Source organism: Tripterygium wilfordii, chromosome 16 (assembly GCF_013401445.1).
Source record: "Tripterygium wilfordii isolate XIE 37 chromosome 16, ASM1340144v1, whole genome shotgun sequence".
In the NCBI taxonomy this organism is placed as follows: domain Eukaryota; kingdom Viridiplantae; phylum Streptophyta; class Magnoliopsida; order Celastrales; family Celastraceae; genus Tripterygium; species Tripterygium wilfordii.
In genome coordinates this window covers 470563-491432 of record NC_052247.1, presented here as the reverse complement: position 1 = coordinate 491432, position 20870 = coordinate 470563, and the positions used below count along the sequence as shown (strand labels likewise).

Below are 20870 nucleotides of genomic sequence, written 5' to 3'. Positions count from 1 at the left end.
TTGATTTCATTTATGAATTTGCCATAAGTTGGCAATAATGGATTAAATTGGCAAATGACATTTTTTCCAAATAATCATTTACATCATAAGTTGGTATTTAAAATTAAACCTATCAAAAGTTGGTAGGGTATTTTATCATTTACATCATAAGTTGGTATTTAAAATTAAACCTATCAAAAGTTGGTAGGGCATTTTATCATATACACCATAAGTTGGTGTTCAAAATTAAACCTACCAAAAGTTGGTAGGGCATTTTATCATTTACACCATAAGTTGGTGTTCAAAATTAAACCTACCAAAAGTTGGTAGGGTATTTTATCATTAACACCATAAGTTGGTGTTCAAAATTAAACCTACCAAAAGTTGGTAGGGTATTTTATCATTAACACCATAAGTTGGTGTTTAAAATTAAACCTACCAAAAGTTGGTAGTGTGTCTCCAAATAAAAACTATCATAAATTGATAGTAATATTCCAAGCTATTTTTTTTTCAAACATTATCATAAATTGATAAGTGTGTTGAAAGTAATAATTCAAACTTTAACAATTATATCTTGCAAAGAGCAAGTATCCATAAGATAGCCATGAAATTAATTAGGGTAACTGTTTTCAAACGGGAGTTGTGGGGTGCCTAACACCTTCCTCACACTCAATCGATCCCCGTACCCTTTTCTCTGGTTCGCAGGTTTTTTACGGTGTCCAATTGCACCTTAAATCAATTGGTGGCGACTCTAAACATTTTTCATTCTTTCAAACGTCGGACTGCGTCGTGACCCCGGTTGCGACAAGTTGTTATATTCCAAGCTAATGTATCGAAGCCGAAGTAATCTGGCTAACTCAATAGGCAAAAAAAAACCGTGAAAACTATTATTTGCAAAGGAGAGCTCGGAAAGGAGGGATAAGTTCCCAATATGAGGAGGGATGGTTCTTGTACGACCCATGCTAGAGGTGACGAGCTCCACAAGTGACGCCTATCGAGGTGCAGCAAACAGAGGCAGCAGTAAACCAGTTTGTTGACGAGTTTTTGAGAGTCGACAGGGATATGAGCTTTCAAGGGCAGATCGATCTGTCGTGTGGTGATGTTTTTAACTTCAATAGCATCTAAGAATTATCATGTGTATCATATATTTGTTGACAACAATTTTGGTTCGGGACTCTTGAATCTATCAGGAAAATATGAAGTTAGACGCCTAATTTGCTGGTGATCTCTAGTCTTAATATACCAAGTTAAACCAGCCAAGGCAGAGGGTAGTTTGCATGATTTTTGACAATGGAAGCCAAGCTTGTGAGAAATGAGAAAGTTCTTACAGCCAGCTCAGTCCAACCGCTTAAGGAAACTAGAATAATTCAACAATAAATACTTGACTGATAGAAATTGCAGCAGGTTATGAAGCTATGTGACATGATTAATCATGAGAGACTTGGCAAGACCTGAAACTGGTGCCGGGGCTCTGTTGTAATTTTCGGGTCCTGTAATAAAATTACAATAGGCCCTGTTGTAATAGCAATTTGAGACAAAAAAAAAATTATTTTATTTTGAAAAAATTATAGATGTGTAATTTATGGTCTAATGAATCCAACGATATATTTTTTATTCAAAACAAAAATCATATGCTACATGAAAAATGCTTAACAATTTTAGACCGTCAGTTATAAACTCAAAACATTCGGTGTCTAGATCATGATGAATTTGATTTTTGTTTCTAAGAAAAAATATATCGTTGGATTTGTTAGATCATAGACTACATATTTATAATTTTTTCAAAATAAAATAAAAAAATTTTGTGATCCAAATCACCTACAACTGGGTCTATTGTAGTTTTTACTACTGCCGCCCGAAACCAGGAGATTGCCGGGTAGCAAGATCATTTAATTTTAATCAGATTAATGAATGATCCACGTGGCATTTAGTACATGTCAGCATGATGACATGCCATCCAAATAAGCCAGCTAATGACTGTAGGCAGTTTTCTTTCTGTAATAGGAAAACAAATGGCAAAATAAAGGAGTACCAGAGCGAAACCCTAATTTAGCTCCCGCGATTTCACCATCGGGAAGAAACGAAGAAGAAGGATAAGTTGTAGGAGAGGACAATAAGCGTGATTTCTAATTTCTAAAGATGGGAAAAAAGAAGAAGAGAGCGTCTTTGATAAGGAACAGACTTCACTCACCTACTGATGCAGTCCACATGGCCCACGCATTCATGGAGAGATACGACAGGCGTATGAATTAAGGATGGGATTAGCTATTCCGTCAATTCAGCAGACTACAAGGCTATTACTGCAATCATGGAATCAAGAATATTTACATTACGTCTTTTCCGTTAATTTAGCATTTTATTACTCCTTTATTGTTGGCCACTACTAGCACTCCTTTATTGTTGGCCATCACTAGCTCATTATTATATTGTTTCCAAAAAGGTTGTTTAAACTTGACAAGTTCGAGTATTTATGCATGTAGCCTTCAGAAGGCAGGGGCAGTTTTTGAGTGAATTAATAAGATTTGATATACAAGTCTTCTTTTTCAATTCTTGGGCATTCATAGAATTCAACGAGAATTGAGGGCTTGATTTCGGTATTCATTGGATCAACGAAATTGAGTGGCTTGACCTGGTATTCGCTTGCTGATCAACGGGTTTGAATATCACCATCACGCTGTAATTACATCAGTTGGTATCGAAGCTTTAGGAGCGGTTCTTGTTGATGGCACCTAGGAGACGTGCTGGAGCTGAGGTACCTGTGGCGGATATCTACCACCGTGATGACATTGCTCGGACGCAACAACAGATCTAGGAGTTGTCAAGGCAGCTGGCAACCGTGCTGGTTCAACAAAATGAAGGTCCGCGGCAGCCCGCACCACAAGGTGATGATGTACCATCATCTGACGACGGAGCGTCAGAGGAAGATGGTGACTGACACAATCCGCTTGTTCCACCCCAACCTCGAGACCATCGTCCTGTCAATCAATATGAATCACGAAGGTGGGAGAGTGGGTTGAAGATTGATATCCCTGAATTTGATGGAGGTTTGCAGGCAGAGGAATTCTTGGATTGGATCAATGCGGTGGAGGAAGTCCTGGACTTTAAGGAGGTTCCATAAGATAAAAAGGTGGCATTGATAGGAACTTGATTTCGGGGCCGTGCCTCTGCTTGGTGGCGGCAGCTCAAATTGAGTAGGAAGCGGCAGGGCAAGGGCAAAATCGTATCGTGGGAAAAGCTAAAGAAATATATGCGTGGCACTTTCTTACCGCACAATTATACCCGGACCCTTTATCAATAGTTGCAAAATCTAACAATGGGGTCTCGCTCAGTGGATGACTATACCAAAGAATTCTATCAGTTGGTGGCTCGTAATGATCTTGCCGAAACGGAAGAACAATTGGTCTCTCGTTACATTGGTGGATTGCCTATTCAATTCCAGGATGTGGTTAATTTGTTTGATCTATATACAGTCTCCGAAGCTTTCCAACGAGCCAAACAATTGGAGAAACAGTTGAGTCGTAAGGGCACGAGAAGTGCTTGGGGAGCAGGCAGTAGTAGTGGCTTCACAACCACGCCGACCCCTCGTCCTGGGGGAACAACGCCAGTTCCTATTGGTCCACAACCTCAATCCCTTACCGGACGTACTGGTAGTATGAGGTGTTTCAAGTGCGGAGAAGTGGGTCATCGCATGGCGGACTGCCCAAAACGAACTGGAAAAGGATTGCTTGTGGAGTTGGAGGAGTTTTTGGAATCCCAAGAACCACGGTATGATCCCGACCCAGAGGATTACAATGGCCTAGTTGAGGAGATAGTCAAAGGAGATCAGAGACCATTGTTGGTTATTAAACGGGCGTGCTACACACCCCGTGCTTCGGCAGGAACTGAGTGGTTACGCAACAATGTTTTCCAATCCACATGCACCATTGGAGGCAAGGTTTGCAGCTTTATCATTGACTCCGGCAGCTGTGAAAATGTCATCTCAGAGGTGGCAGTACAAAAGCTAAATCTACAAGTGGAGGAACACCCGAAGCCATACAAACTCACTTGGTTGAAGAAAGGGAGTGAAATCACCGTTACGAAGCGATGCCACGTCTCATTTTCTGTTGGTACAAAATATCGAGACAGAGTGTGGTGTGATGTCATCATTATGGATGCGTGCCACTTACTCCTTGGTAGACCGTGGCAGTTCGATCGTTGTGTTCTACATGATGGGAGGAGGAATACTTATTCTTTTATGTTTGAAGCTACGAAGATTGTGTTAATTCCCAATAATGAAGATGCCCCACCAACGGCACCCACAACCATGGAAGGGCCTAACTTACTATCTATGGCCCTGTTCGAAAGTGAGTTTCACGAAAACAATATGCTCTACATGCTAATTGCAAAAGAAGTGGTCCACACTACACAAGACCTACCTGACCTAGTACAAAAATTATTAGCCGAGTTCCATGATGTGTTTCCTGACATTCTACCTGATACTCTGCCCCCACTAAGGAGTGTTCAGCATCATATTGACCTTATGCCAGGGGCATCTTTACCGAATCGACCTCACTATCGGATGAGTCCAACGGAGCATCAGGAGTTAAGGCGCCAAGTGGAAGAGCTATTGGAGAAAGGACATATCAAAGAGAGTCTTAGTCCTTGTTCTGTACCAGCACTACTCACTCCAAAAAAAGATGGAACATGGAGAATGTGTGTGGACAGCAGAGCCGTCAACAAAATCACGGTCAGGTATCGATTTCCTATTCCTCGACTTGATGACCTATTAGATCAATTGAGTGGTGCTGTTTTGTTTAGCAAACTTGATCTGAAGAGTGGATATCACCAAATTCGTATTCGCCCGGGAGATGAGTGGAAGACGGCCTTCAAAACCCGCGAGGGACTATATGAATGGTTAGTCATGCCTTTTGGGCTTTCCAATGCGCCAAGCACGTTCATGCGCTTTATGAATCAGATTCTACGGCCATACATCGGTAAATCAGTTGTGGTTTATTTTGATGACATCTTGGTTTATAGTGCTAACCCCACCTTACATGTTCAACACCTCCGTGAAATCCTAACTGTTTTGCGCAAAGAAAAGTTATATGCTGCAGCTAATAAGTGTGCTTTCATGATTCCCCGAGTTTTGTTTTTGGGATACAATATTTCAGCGGAGGGAATTGCAGTGGATGAGTCCAAGGTAGAGGCCATTCGCAATTGGCCGACGCCTAAGACACTCTTTGACGTGCGTAGTTTCCATGGGCTCGCTTCCTTTTATCGCCGCTTTATTGCTGGGTTTAGTACACTGGTGGCACCAATCACGGATTGCATCAAGGGTGGTAAATTCGCATGGACTCCAGAAGCTACAATTGCATTTCAGGAGATCAAGCAAGCTTTAACTAGTGCTCCAGTTCTTGTGCTTCCAGACTTCGCGAAGCCATTTGAGTTGCATTGTGATGCCTCGAAGGTTGGCATTGGTGCCGTATTGAGTCAAGACAATAGAGCCGTGGCCTTCTTCAGTGAAAAATTAGGGGGAGCCAAGCTCAACTATAGTGTATATGATACCGAGTTCTACGCTATAGTCCGCGCATTGCAACACTGGTATTGTTACTTAGTTCATAATGAATTTGTACTTTATTCTGATCATGAGGCATTGAAGCACATAAATAGCCAGTCCAAATTATCCTCTCGCCATGCTGCTTGGGCCAACTACTTGCAACAGTTTACCTTTGTCGTCAAGCATAAGTCCGGAGTGCAAAACCGTGTTGCGGATGCATTAAGTCGCCGACATGGTTTATTATCGTTAATGCGAAACAAAGTAGTGGGGTTTGACTCCATCAAGGATTTGCTTAGCACGGATCCATTTTTTGCACCAATCCTCCTTCAAGTAGCAGCCCATGCACCTTCGGCATTTTATTTGCAAGATGGATTTTTATTCAAGGGCGCTCAACTCTGTATACCGGCATCCAGTCTTCGCGAACTCATTATTCGTGAAGCTCATCGAGAAGGCCACGTGGGTCGCGATAAGACATATCAACTTGTTGCCGCCTCCTACTATTGGCCTAGTATGCGACGCGAGATTAACCGCTTTGTGGAGGGATGCCATGTCTGCCAAGTTTCAAAGGGTACGGCTACTAATGCTGGCCTATACATGCCACTCCCAATTCCCTCACAACCATGGACCGACTTAAGTATGGATTTCGTGTTAGGCTTACCTCGAACCCAACGAGGATATGATGCCATATTTGTTGTTGTTGATCGTTTCTCCAAAATGGCACACTTCCTCCCTTGTAAGAAGACCACTGATGCGAGCAGCGTCGCAAGTATATTTTTTCGTGAAATATACCGTTTGCATGGGTTACCCCTTTCAATTGTGTCTGACAGGGATACGCGCTTCTTGAGTCACTTTTGGCGCAGCACTTGGCGCCTCGCCAATACTGATTTGAATTTTAGTAGTGCCTACCATCCCCAAACGGATGGGCAGACGGAAGTGGTCAATCGTTCGTTAGGAAATTTATTGCGTTGTCTTGTCGGTGATAATCTGAAGGTTTGGGATCAGAAGTTGAGTCAAGCTGAATTTGCCTATAACCACTCCGTTAATCGCAGCACTGGATATAGCCCCTTCTACATTGTCTATGGCATGGTTCCCCGAGCTCCAATGGACTTAGCTGCTGTCCCAGATCAGAAGCGCCCACATGGCCGCGCTGAAGATTTTATTGCTGAGTTACAACAGTTGCATCATAGTACGCAACAACGGCTGCTTGAGTCCACGACAAAGTATAAGCAAATGGCTGACCGAAAGCGACGTTCGGTGACTTATGAAGTTGGAGATTTCGTGTGGGCAGTCTTAACAAAGGACCGCTTTTCACCAGGCGAGTATAACAAATTATCAGCACGCAAAGTTGGCCCCCTTGAAGTCCTTGAGAAGATAAACTCTAATGCCTATCGCCTCAAGTTACCCAGCCACCTTCGCACTTCGGATGTCTTCAATGTCAAGCACTTATGGCCAGTTCAAGATGATTCATCCGAGGGAGAACACAGTTCCAATTCGGGGTCGAATTTTGTCTCACCAGGGAAGGATGATGCAGTCCACATGGCCCACGCATTCATGGAGAGATACGACAGGCGTATGAATTAAGGATGGGATTAGCTATTCCGTCAATTCAGCAGACTACAAGGCTATTACTGCAATCATGGAATCAAGAATATTTACATTACGTCTTTTCCGTTAATTTAGCATTTTATTACTCCTTTATTGTTGGCCACTACTAGCACTCCTTTATTGTTGGCCATCACTAGCTCATTATTATATTGTTTCCAAAAAGGTTGTTTAAACTTGACAAGTTCGAGTATTTATGCATGTAGCCTTCAGAAGGCAGGGGCAGTTTTTGAGTGAATTAATAAGATTTGATATACAAGTCTTCTTTTTCAATTCTTGGGCATTCATAGAATTCAACGAGAATTGAGGGCTTGATTTCGGTATTCATTGGATCAACGAAATTGAGTGGCTTGACCTGGTATTCGCTTGCGGGTCAACGGGTTTGAATATCACCATCACGCTGTAATTACATCACCTACCGAGGCCTAACCGACTACTCATCATGGTAGCCGACTGTAACCAAGACCCAGTCAGGCCCGGGTCCGTAGTCCCTACCAACAAAAAAACCTTGATCAAGGAGAGACCCGGCCACCCTTATCTGCACTCCACACCCACATCTAACCGATGTGGGATAGGCGTAACAGTCTTCCAAGGTTTTGTGCTATTACTGCGATTGTGAATTCGACGACGAGAAGATCCTGGTGCAGCACCAGAAGGCGAAGCACTTCAAGGGCCATGTCTGCCACAAGAAGCTTTCTACTGCCAGTGGAATTGCTATCCACGTCCTTCAGGTCCACATAGAGAACATCACCAAGTAATCCCTGCTATCCTAAAACCCTAATCTTTGCTGTGCTTTCGTATACATAATTGTCTATATTTAATTCTACATCGTTTTTTGTGCTTGATTTAGTCTTCGTTGGCTTATGGGCATGGCTATTTGAGGTAAATTGCAAATGGGAATTGTATTGACTTTAAATTTACAAAGATTAGCTCTTTAGTGTAGATACTATATTGATTGGTCAGTGGTTTTATTGAAAGGTGTGTAACACGGGCTGTTAAATCCTAGGGACGGTTCACTACATGATCATTCCATGGGGTAATTACACGGTTCAATGAGGAAATTTAGTTGACGATGGGGTTGAATTTATGAAAGTTGAAGGATGAAGAAGTATAAGAATATCTGAAGCCTTCTGTTTTACGTATTCTTTTACTTATTGACTTTTTATTTTCAGTGATAGTTATGAATGAGCAGAACTGTAATGTCTAAATTTTTGCTAGTGTATGGCATCAGACATGTTGTGCTGGTTTGCATTACGGATCTTTTTTATCATGATAATTTTTTTGTCAGGGTTCCCAATGCAAAACCTGGCAGAGAATCAACTGAAATTGATATATATGGAATGCAAGGAATTCCTCAAGATGTCTTGGCTGCTCACTATGGAGAAGGTGGGTTGAAAATTTATCAATTAATCAGTTACTTTCTATATTGTCTGGATCAACTGTGGATTTTTGTGTGTGCTGTGGATAGATTCATTTATTTTCTACCTTGAGATCTTTTCGAGTGAGAGTATCTATTCACGAATGCGACAAACCCGGTCTTTCGTTAAATTGTGATTTGCGACTTTGCGTAGTTCTTATCTTGAACTCTTGTTTTTAAATTACTGTCTTGAACATGAAAACCCTCTCAAGAAGAATTGTGTTGTTTGCGATGGAATTTGGTGTCTGGTTTATCTTGGGACTTGCTGCATTGGTCTAATTTATTCCATTCTTCAAAGACAATAAGCACTTAGAAAATATGGGATGATTCCTTGATCGTTTTCTCATATTTCTGGGAGTGCTTCCTTCCTTAATTTACATGTAAGTAATTGGTGGACTTGAATTTAATAATACTTGGCTGTGTGTTTGTTTCTGATCTTGCTTGGACATTTTGTCATGCCTTATCACAATTAAGGCTGTTTGTGGGACTTTTTGTCTTGTTCCAGAGATGTTGGTTTCTAAAGAATTAACAACATATGAATGGGCTCATAAGTTGCTCAAGTTTTGTTTCAGTTGTTCTCCTACTTTCCTTGGGTTTCTTTTAAGTTCTTATTTTGTTCTCATACAATGCTGCTAGAGGTAACCTGAATGCAGAGTTCCCCACCATCCCTATTACTTTTTGGTGTGTGCGCATGGGTAGTGGAGCATGTCTGCTATTTTATTTTGAACTTAATTTTTTTTAAAAATGGCCTTTTAGCCTTGGAATATTAATGGGAAGAACTTTCAAGATCTAGCTTGCTTGATATGTTCTATGTACAATCACATTCAAGTGCTCCCCCTCACAAAACTTCATGTCAATGTTGGGGTACTTTACTATCTGTGCAATACTTGGAAGTTGAAAGGTTATTTCATTGCTTCCATATAATCATCCAATTTTACTAGAAACAGTTAAGAGAAAGGTTAATGCTTCAGTGGTTTCTGTTGATTCTTCAATTGCATCTGTGCTGATTCTGAATTTCTTCTCAGAGTACAGATGGTGGTAAATCTATAACCTTATATAGCAAAGGTAAAGCACTTAAGGTAGTCATATTTCCCTACAATTGTAAATCTTTGCAGAAGAAGAAGGTCCATCAAAAGCAGCAAAAATGGAGGTTCCAACAACTCAGCTTGTCGGGGGTGTAGTTCCGGGACAATTAGGTGTTTCATATCCCCATGCACCAAATGTAGGGGCGATACCACCAGCGTAAGTTTTCTTTCAAATTACGTTCTTTTTCACACGTGGTGCTGTTAGGTGTTAGGGAATAGGAACTCTAGTTTGTTTCTTCCATTTCCTTTTCGTTCTCATGTTTATGTACTGTTGTTTATGTTTTGTTTCTGGCATACTGTAAGGTAATTATAAATAATATGATGTTGAATGTTATAGATTCTGTGTCATATTCTTTTTCTGTACAAGGGGGTTACCCTCTTAGTCTCCTTCCTTGATAATTTCTTTTTTAATCATTCACAAGGGCTCATTGCATTTTTATTGCTTGGTCACAGTTACAACGCTGCAGTACCCATGCCTCCTGCTGGTTGTCCAGTTCCTCCTCATCCACAGACTTGGTTCCCACAACATCCAGCACTTTCAGTTGCCCCAGTGGGATATGCTCAGCAGCCATTGTTTCCTGTGCAGAACGTGAGGCCTCCTCTTCCTATATTTTTATCACCTTCTCTCCAACCTTCACAAGTAGTTCCCCCTGGACTGCCAGTGTCCATGCCACCTGTTCCTGTATCGCAACCTTTGTTCCCGGTTGTTAGTAGCAATTTAGCGACGCAAAGTCTACCTTTTCCTGCTTCTTTGACTTCAACAAATACTTCACCAATTGCTGCAACAGAAGTTAATCCGTCAACTAATGCACATGCTGGAGCAAACTCCCAAATGACAAGCAGCTTTAATGGTCCAAGCATTTCAGGTTTGATTGGACTTCACTGTTATGAAGTGATTTTTCCTAATGTATTTTGCTGAAATTTTTATAATGTTTGATTACACGAGAAGGATATTTTAAGATTTTACTTTTAATTGTTTTAAAATTTTGGAATTTACTCAAAAAAATGGGTTGGAATTCTTTGTTAACTATGTTTTGGAGTTGCATTTGGTGCTGAAATATGGTTACATCTGCTGTGGGAGTGCTCTGATTAGAACAATCCATTCTTTCTATATTGTATCCATCTGTTGGCTGGAAACTTTGTGCATTGTCATTTGTTAGTTCTCCCTTGCTCAAGTGATTCTTTCCTTGTGTTTTTGAGAAATCCGGCTTTGCCTGGGGGGGTGGGGGCATTCGACTTTAGTATGCGCATGTGAGACTAATTGCAGGGGCTATCCATGTCTTAGTTCTGCCGTGTTTAAGTTCTTCTTTTTCCTTATGTTTTGTTTTTGGGTTCTTGGGGAATCAAGCTGGGAAGGGGGCATTTTCCTTTAATGGGGGCAACCTTTGCAGTTACAATCATTTTATTTTTGCCTAGGGGTGATTGCAAATCCAAGAGTTTGTTGCTAATTCATTATTTTCATTTTTGTGGTGCGTGTGAATGTTTTATGGATTGTTTTTGCAACTGCTGTCTAATTTGACAATATTTTCTGTAGGAGGGACAGTGATCAATTCACATTCTGATGCGTCTGGTCCAAACACCAGTGGTCCTTCCATTGGACCTCCCCCTGTAATTGCAAACAAAGCTCCTGCAAACCAGCCAGCTGTGAATGGGGTCTATTTAGTTTGGGACGATGAGGTGATGTCCATGGTATGTTGTGTGTTTGAGGTTTTCCCCCAATGTTAGTCTGAACTCAGTAGTTATTAATATTTATCCGTTATAATAATTTGGTTACTTCATTTAGGAGGAAAGAAGAATGTCGTCAGCAAAGTATCAGGTTCATGATGTAACTAGCCAGGTAAGTTAAAACTACCTCTTTAACCTTTGGAGTTGGCTTGCGCATCTAACGAGTTGGGTAGGTTTATGTCTCAAGTTTTCAGATACCGCTGTTTATGCTTGTTACCTATTTAAAGAGGTATTTTTTGTATAATTTCCAATTTTTGCCCTAGTTCAAGAAAATAAAGCAGTTAGTGAAAGGTGATGTATGTGTCTATAATCGGATTACTTTTGACTTCCATTGCTATCGATGGATGGGCATGATATTTGTTTTTTACTGGGATGCTCTGGCTTGCATGCCATTGCCACCTACAGTATGGACGACAAAAGATTCAAGTAGGTATATGCATATTTTTATGCTGGTAGTTTAGTTATTACTATTTTGACGAGCTTGCTGGAAAGGACTCGAGGATTCTTCATCCTAGCGTCGGTCTCAGTTAAGAACAGTGTGTATGTACTGCTCTTCTTGAAATCCTTAATTTTTGTAGCTCGCTCTCCCTGTGCTTAAACTGAAAGCTAGGGGGGGTATGAGTGGAACAAGATGATACCCAACAGAATTTTGCTATTTGTAGCATCCTTGCAATTTATTTTTATGGTCGAACAGTGAACTCAGACTTTTGGGCCCAGGTCAGCTTCTTTCACAAAGTTTCATATCTCCATTGTAGGATGAAGCTTTAAAAGATATGGTATGTCCAAGTGATTGGTAGTTATGGTTCCCATCTGATCATCACTACTGTTGCATGTTTCAGATGAGCTCGGCTGATGCAGCCATAGATAAAAGGATATCAGAAAGCAGGCTTGCTGGTCGAATGGCATTTTAGATCAACTGCACTCCGCATTGACATGTGTTTACAGCTGATATCTTTTGGTGGATGGATCCTTCTATGGATACTGCAGAATTCATTTAAACAGCAAGGATTCCTGGTATCATTCTTACATTGCATGATGTCATATAAGAAAGAGTGTTGTATGTTTTGCAAGAAATTGAATTAGAAGGAAAGCCATTCTTTAATTGTGAAGAGAGAGGTCTAGAGAAGGAGCATAACTTATATATATGTTTTTGCCTCATTTTCTTTCTTTTTCCCCCTCTTTTTGTAAACTTTTTCAGAAGTACTTAGCAAAAGAAATTATAGCCTGTTAGATAGTCATTCTGACATCAAATGCAGACCTGTTTCTCTCTCTTTACTTGTTGATGACTTGCAATTTAATAAATTGTCCTAAACAATTCTTCTTATCTTTGTCTCTGACTTGGCATGATTTGGTATTTGGTGGTTCTCTGTCCTTGGTTTCTGGTAAAATGTGGTCTCCCATTCTATTTGGAGACCTTGAAACGGTGAAGTAGTAGTTGGAACACCCTTGCATTGTAGATGGTGAGTGTGCAACTGAAATGTATTTTCGGTTTCTTCTCTTGAAGAATGGGTTAGCTTAACAAACAGTGAGACCGTTGAGCATTTGGGCTTCGTCAATCTTGGTATTTTATAAACATTGGGCAAATCTATAATCATTAAAAAAAGCGGAAGCACTATACATTCATAAATTAAATATCCATAAATTTATATAAACATGTGGTATATCTATGTGATTTCTTTAATAAATTTTTTATGTTTTTTTTTAATCTATGTGGCATGCCGATTTGACTTGTCACCTAGATTATGTAAGTTTATGGATGAGAAAATTATGGCATATATCATTTTGGTAAAAAAAAAAAAAAACGGAATACAACCGGTCCAAATACCTTTCGCGGTCCAATATATCAAGAAATTTTTTTTGGGTAAAAGGTTGGGCATGGGCGACCGTAACATCTTTCTGGAGGTAATCATGAGAGCTTCTTGTGAAATGCCATAGTTATTGTCTTTAGGGCGAACCTCAACAAAGTGCAAAGTTGGAGAGGCAAAAATCAGTCCGACCAATGAATTGTTAGAATTTATACATAAGTGGCAACACATAGGACTTGCCTGTAACCACCAATGAAAAGAGTCTTAACCGAATCTCCTCTTTTTTTTTTTGATAAGTCAGTGGTATTTTTATTGAAGTGAAACATTAAGAATTAGAAAGAGAGAGAATCCCTTTGGCAGTCCAAACCCCAAGAAAGGCCAGGCAAAAACAGGGGAGCAAAACAAGAAACCCAAGGCATGCGACAAAACAAATGTGGGAGCAATAAAGAAGAAGAACCCAAACACAAAGACTACAAATCGCCCGCAAAATTCCAGAAGACCAACGAGAGAATTCAGGTGAACCAACATCAACAATAGAACACCAAGAAGGGACCCATCTCTGAGCTCAAAATCACACGAAGAAATCCAGAAGAGGGCCATCTAGAGCATGCAGATTAACCAACATCAACGATAGAAGATGAGCATAGCAATCAGATCATGGGAATTGAGGCGATGGTGGCGAGAAGTTATATGTATATGCCAACAACTAATCCCTCAACTAAGATGCCATGGTTAGGCATATACTCATCATCCCTGGTGGTACTTATGGTTCTAGTTATGGAGAGGCTTCGTCTTAGTTACATCTAGCTATTTGTATCCACTATACCTTCCACTCTAGTAATAGATATAAAATCTACCAAAAAAAGGTCTCAACTCTCAAGCATACCAATATCATGCGACTAGCCTGCACATAAAAACAGGCCAACAATTCAAATGAAAACATACCACAATACAAATTAATATTCTTGTGTCAACTCACAAAATCCAAACACAAAAGTGAACAGCAACTTAATCTAGAAGCCCAGAAATAGTTCATAAAAGACGTAATTAATAAAGTTCTCACAACCCAATAGAAAAAGTTCGAGCAATCGATCCGTTGATAACATTGCCCTTGAAGCACCCAATTGTTTTCCCTCTTTAGCCACTCTGCAAGGACAGAAAATATAAAGCAATTTAACCAGTTTCAAGAGATATAATAATATGTATATTTTCTCATTCTTAACATTTGAGATTTATAATTAGTAAAAGCTGACATGAATAAAGGGTTAATTTTTGAGCTATATAAACAAGAGAATCAAACATTTTTAGCTAGCGTTGTACAACAAGTTTCATGACATTTTAAAGAGCATAGTAGTAAGATCACCCAACTCAACAGATGATCATATTACTATGTTCACCTGTTGAGCTGGGTGAACATATTACTATCATGCGCAGTGGATGCATTTGATGCCTAAATTATTAAATAAATCAATTGAATTACATCTTCATTCTCTTTAATATAAAATTACATAAAATAGTTTTGTTTGAACATAATATACCTGTGAAGGAGGATTTGGAGTCTCTAGAGCATCCACCTTTTGATTTAATTGTTCAATTTGTGCCATTAACATGGATATGGTCAACTCTTGCTTGGTACTAGTTTCTGCTCTCTGCAATTCTTCTTTTATCACGTCTCTTTCCGTAGTCAAACATGCATTCATACATTCAAGAGATGCATTCCTACATTCAAGTTTGAACATATTTGTCCTGAGATCTCGCAACTCCTCTTCCATTTTCCTGACATCGACCTGCAATATATACATTCATGAGTAACTAACTAGAGATTTTATTTTCATTAAATAGATCTTATAAATACCCAGTAACTAGTTTATTTACTGAAAATAATATCATCATCTTACTAAAAAAACAAGACCAGCTTACGTCCAATAAAGATAAATTTACTGGGACAAAAAAAAAGAAGAAGAGATCAAACGACAATGATGCCGTTTGGGATAATAGCTAGGACAGAAAACACACTGAGATCCTTTGTATTTTCGTATTATTAATAAAAGCACATTCAATATTCATTGAGGGAGTTAACTAATCTAAGTATTGGCTAACCTGATTCGAACTCATAACAGCAATGTCTTGTTGTTGAACCGCAATCACTTCGTTCAATCTTTTCATTTCAGATCGAAGCCGCCCATTCTTAGTGTCTCCATCATGCGCCATTTGAGCCGACAAGTTTCTTTCCAACTCCAATGACTCATTTGCACGTCGAAGGTCTTCCATTCCTCTCCAGGCCTCTTCCAAATTTTTGTTGGCGATTTCCAAATCCTTCTCTGTTCTCTGATGGCGTGCCTGCACCATCAATCCAAAAAACTGTAATTGTAGTGTGTAGTTCTAGTCGCCAAAGCCCAAGCTAGCTAGTTAACATACATTTCTACACTATATGTCAAATATAAACTATAATTAACTAAAAAAATAAAATTTAATTAACTAAGCAATTAAAAGAGATGAATATATATTACCTTTTTTTTTTCACGGTGTTTTTGATCGGCCCTTCTTTTTTTTTTCTTTTTTTTTGTCATCATTTAGAGGGGGTCCTTCCCTTATTATTGTTGATGGTCCTGCTGCAGCAGCTTGGTAACCAAACAATCCCTCCAAATTGTTTTTTCTGACATCTATGTACAAGATGTCAAAGAATATTTTAGGAAATGTCAATGTTGGTTCAGACGTAAATAAGATGAACAATAAAAAATAAAAATAAATAAAAAAGGGAAAGGTAAGAGCTTATCAGACTGCTCGGTTGTTTTAAGTTTTAACTATAACTAGTAATACTCTGTTTTAGGATATATATATATACACACACACACACATGTGAAGCATTCACTACACAGTATAGGTACAAAGCTTCTATTAATTACAACATAAAGTCATAAATGACTCCTTTTTCATGTATCTGATCATATATGGAAGGAGGATAATATCCAAAAATAGTTATTTACTTGTAATATATAAAACATCCAAGAAAAACAAAAACCTGAAATTCAATAAATTCACTGCAATATATATATACTCAGATCAAACACATTTCCACTACAGATCAGGATATTCAGATGAAGATCAGGTTGCATCTCGCTTTGTTCAGTTACGTGACAAATTGCTGGTTTGTGTCCTCCCCAACAGTTTGCAGGGGTGTGTTAGAGATAAAACTTCTACTGATAATGATAAGATTCCCAAAAGATAATGCTTGTTCTTAGTTGAGGATTAGTTACACATTTGTTATACGTACTCCATCATATGTATAAATATGTTTATCTCTTGTAACTAGTATATATAACAACTCACCACAAGAAGTGGAGAGTTTGGTTGTACCATTATCTGAAAATACAATGATGAGGCCTGGTAAGCTTTCGATACCAGCTCTCTTTCACATTCAGTTTTCAATATATGAATTCTGCTCCGATCTACAACAAGATTATAAGGAATTAATTACCAGTAACTTGACCATAACATAAAGAGTCTTCATAACATTATAGTTTTACAGGTACAAGGAGATGTGATATATAAACAAATTAAGACCCAACTCAACTCATCCATATATAATAACAAATTCCTTAACGTCCTTACCATCAGGAAAGCTGATGATGGGTTCCAATTCCAATTCGGTCCAGTCCATGGAACCCTAGCCTAGCTCGCAGAAATAACTTATGATAGTTTGTCAAGCTACACGTACACTGAGCCTGCAAGAATCAAAAGAAAGCAAATGCTTAATTAAATTCACGGAACCCTGGCTTAGCAAGATATGTATAAAGAGACAACACTTACATATAGATTTGGGGGTGGGTTGTATAATTTCTCAAGAGTTATTCATCGGTCAAGCCAGATATGTATAAAGAGAGAAGGCCCAAGTACGATAGATGTAATTTGTTTATCGTGCGAAAAGTGGACGACAAAGGGAGCCATAGCCATTGCTGCTACTGCGTAGTTGTTATTTTCAGCTAAGAAGGAAATGGGCCGGATCGATTAGATATATATATATATATATATTCTATGATGGATTTTCTATCGGGTTGGGTACCGGGATTAAATTATAATGCATGTTTGATGAATTTGATTGGCCGCAGCACAGCCACTTAACTTAGTTTATTATTTTTTGTCTAAATATCTGACAATATAGCTATATATGCTTTTAGTATCTTAATTTGGTCAACATTTGCGTCTTGACTTAATTTGGTCGACAGGATGTACACATGCGCGACTTGATCACTCCAATCGTACGATTTCGCCCGATGCTAAAAAAAAGAAAGTCGTTTCTTCAAGGATCCAATTCCAATTGGATGAAAATCTACTGTCAGTCTGTCATTGGTCATTACTATTCGGGTGTGCATTGGCCACTAGATAAGTTAATGATCTCACACACACAAACAATACAATAGCCTAGCCAGCAAAATTATTTCTTTATTTTCAAAAAAAAAAAAAAAAACATATATATATATATTCAGTTTGAATAAAACTGTGCGTATTGATCCCAAGTGAAACGGTGCACTTCAGTTCAGACTGAGAGGAGACCCAGGTGAAGTTAATTGCTTAACTCTGGTTGAACCTTCGCACCAAAATCAGATTCCCAATTTCACCTAGGTCAAGAACCCTCAAACCAGACAGACAGACAGACAGAAGAGCCGAGCGACTCCACCATTAGCACAAGACTGAAGCAGCTGGACATGTCATGATAACATGCCTTTTCCTTCCCCTTCTGATTACTTTCATCAATATTGAGTACAAATACACCCTGATGCATAAACTAAAACCTTACCCTCATCTTTGTTAGATATATATCTCATCTCATGGACACTTGTTTGGAACAGGTTCACCACACAGTGATGGATTACCCACATATAAATGGATGGATCATTGAATTTTTCAAGGTCAGCGGGAATTCTTCCTTCCAAGTTGTTGTAAGATAAGTTCAACCGCATTAAGGAATTCAAAGAAGCCAAGCTCGGGGGAATTGAACCAGAAAGGTCCAGCGTTTCCAGCTTCTATAAGTCTCCAATGTTCTCAAGAATCCTCTCACTGATATAATTATTCGATAAATTTAAGATCCGCAATGCTGAAAGGCTTGTTATTTCACTAGGAATCCCTCCCGTTAGATTATTGCCTGAAAGGTCAATGCTATTAGAATTTTCAGCAATGCTGCTGTACTCATCAATTCTTCCCTGCAATAATGTCTCACTGTTATTACCATAGACCAAGGCACGTATGTTGCCAGTGCACTTGGGAATGCCTCCGGACAGTTTGTTGTGAGAAAAGTCTATGATGTGAAGATTGGGAGGATTACATAACTCATCTGGGATAGGTCCACTGAACAAGTTGGACTGAAGACGTAGCATAAACAAGGACTGTTTTTCTCCTATCCACAATGGCAGACTACCTGAGAATTTGTTCCCTCGCAGATCGATACTCGTCAATCCTGAGCGGTTTTGCAAAGGAGTGATTTCCTCTTCAAGATTATTGTCAGCCAGCATCAGCACACTGAGGGAAGCTAGCAATGCAAATGAACTTGGGATGTTGCCAGTTAAACTGTTCTTTGATAAATCAATACCCCACAACATTTGCTGTTGGTACCAACAGTTGGGAAGGTCTCCGGAAAAGTGATTGCTGCGGAGGGAAAGAACTTGCAAGCTGGTCATATTACACATGGATGATGGGATTGTACCATTGAGATGGTTCGACGAAAGACATAGATATTCTAGTCTTGGCATTAGCTCTTCAATATTCTGTGGGATTGGTCCTGAAAATAGATTTTCTTGAAGAGAAATTCGGGTTGCATTAGTGGACCAAAGTGGAAGAGGACCCTCAAACTGATTAGAGTTTAAATCAATGAAGTTCAGATTCGGAGATTGCAATTGGTGTGGAAGCATGCCTTTGATTTGGTTGTTTGATAGAACCAAATAGGTGATTTGAGGAGACAATTTTGAGAACCATTGAGCTGGTATTGTGTCTGATATGCCAACGTTTCTCAGAGTAACAGAGGTTAGTCCAGTTTGGATTTGAAGCCACATGGGAAAGACAGGACCTACCAGGCAGTTTTCAAGTTTGATAGATTTAAGCCTGAAAGGAGGAACCCATTTACTGGACACATTGAAAACCAGAGGCCTCTTTGAGTCAGTTGTAAGAAGAAAAGTCTCTAATCTTCGTAGGTTCATCAAGTGTGATTCTTTCACAACTCCTTCCCAGGAATTTGCAATGAGGTTTGCCTCATCTAACTCTGCTAGCTCTCCGAAACTTTCTGGAATTGTCCCATCCATCTTATTGAAAGAGAGGTCCAATTTTTCCAAAGATGACAGGCCCCGGAAGGGAACCCGAAAAAGAGTTGCTAGAAAGGAGAAGATGCTGCAAATTCTTAAGAACACCTATTGAGTCAGGTAATATCCCTCCCGGGGAATTTGAACTCAGGTCCAGTGAGACTAAGCTATTGTTTAGGCTACCTGGAACCATTGGTTGACCTTGTTGTGGATGATGGCTTCAGCGTCTGGTTAACTCTGTTGATAGAATGCAAATGACGGGAAATCTTCAGAGGGCAAGTCTTGCAACAGTGGGATATTCAAGTAAGGAATATAAATAGTGTCTGCATCATTAGATTCAGAGTATCCTGATGCAGAAATCAAGTGAGAAAAAAAGAGGATAGAGAGGACACAAATGGAGAATTTCGTGCTTCTTTTGTGGGCTTCTTGTGTTGGATGATGATCAAGGAGTGTGCAAGTATGGATTTTTATCGATTAAGCTACGTGAGAGGCATTACTCAAACAGAGATGACAAACATGACATGCCGGCATGTGGTGTCGCATCACAACCGCAATGATTCATTGACTATTCACAAATTTATGTTTTATGGGCTTGAAAGTGGATTATCAATTTTTGGCCCAATAACAAAGATGAGAGAGTCTCTGCCGCTTGGGCTCTCTATCTTGGGCCCAAATCAGTTGTATCCGTATTAGAGTGATATATGATAGGATTTGTATTTCCATGCACCTTTTTTTTTTTTGGGTAAAACAACATCATACAAATTTATTATTGGACATGTGACATCAATCTAAACTCAGGACCTCCCAAGTTCATACAGTTTGGAGTCAAATTCATCAAATTAGGTGATAGCTTAGTTTGTGAATTTTTTTGGGACTAAACCGTATGGACTCGAGAGATCTTAAGTTTGATTCTATTGGGAGTAATATTTTGGAGGTCACACACTGAGTTTTAACCTAACTTACCCTGTTGTCATGTGAAAAACTTCTGTATGAGCATACCTGAGGGTATAAGTTTAGATTTATGTAAGATATTCGAAAGGCAAACTTGTATGGTATCATTCTCAATTATTAGAAAAAAGGGAAAGAAAAAAAATTAATCTTCAACAACCAATAACCATGACCAGGCCACCACCTATGAAGAGGTGTCAAATGGGCCGTTGGCCTGGAATGACCCATTGACCTAGGCAAATGACCCATGCAAGGCTCAGCCTACTTTACTTTCACGGGCTGAGCCAGGCATGATAGAAGCTCTTTGGCGGGTTGGGCTGAGAATCGGCCCAGCCCTTGAAAGTAAAGTCAGCCGGACCTCCGCGACTTCCTTCAATGCCTTGGCCTTTACTCTGAAGACTCTGCCTCCATATCCAATGTCATATACACCCCACCCAACTCTTCATACTCATCTCTCTTGAACTTGTCTGTACACAACCTTCG

At 39.5% G+C, this 20870-nt stretch overlaps 2 protein-coding genes and 1 pseudogene across 2 annotated transcripts; 1 reads left to right on the top strand and 2 right to left on the bottom strand.

The window, feature by feature from the left end:
• Positions 1-7698: 7698 nt before the first annotated feature.
• On the top strand, positions 7699-12613 carry LOC119980276 (protein SUPPRESSOR OF FRI 4-like; the record flags this gene model as incomplete). Its single annotated transcript, XM_038822911.1, has 7 exons — positions 7699-7871; positions 8406-8503; positions 9650-9776; positions 10073-10485; positions 11154-11308; positions 11403-11456; positions 12184-12613. Coding segments are annotated over 7 exons (1092 nt in total), but the record flags the coding sequence as incomplete, so codon positions are not given.
• A 929-nt stretch (positions 12614-13542) lies between these two features.
• LOC119980275 (protein Spindly-like) lies at positions 13543-17148 on the bottom strand. The gene is made up of 6 exons (XM_038822910.1): positions 16960-17148; positions 16762-16874; positions 15660-15812; positions 15250-15489; positions 14688-14936; positions 13543-14295 (listed from the first exon to the last, which is right to left on the bottom strand). Exons 3-6 carry the CDS (start codon positions 15720-15722, stop codon positions 14287-14289), a joined length of 561 nt encoding a protein of 186 aa, XP_038678838.1. The 5' UTR covers positions 15723-15812; positions 16762-16874; positions 16960-17148; the 3' UTR covers positions 13543-14286.
• Positions 17149-17773: 625 nt separating this feature from the next.
• Positions 17774-20149, bottom strand: LOC119980539 (annotated as a pseudogene).
• Between the last annotated feature and the right edge of the window lie 721 nt (positions 20150-20870).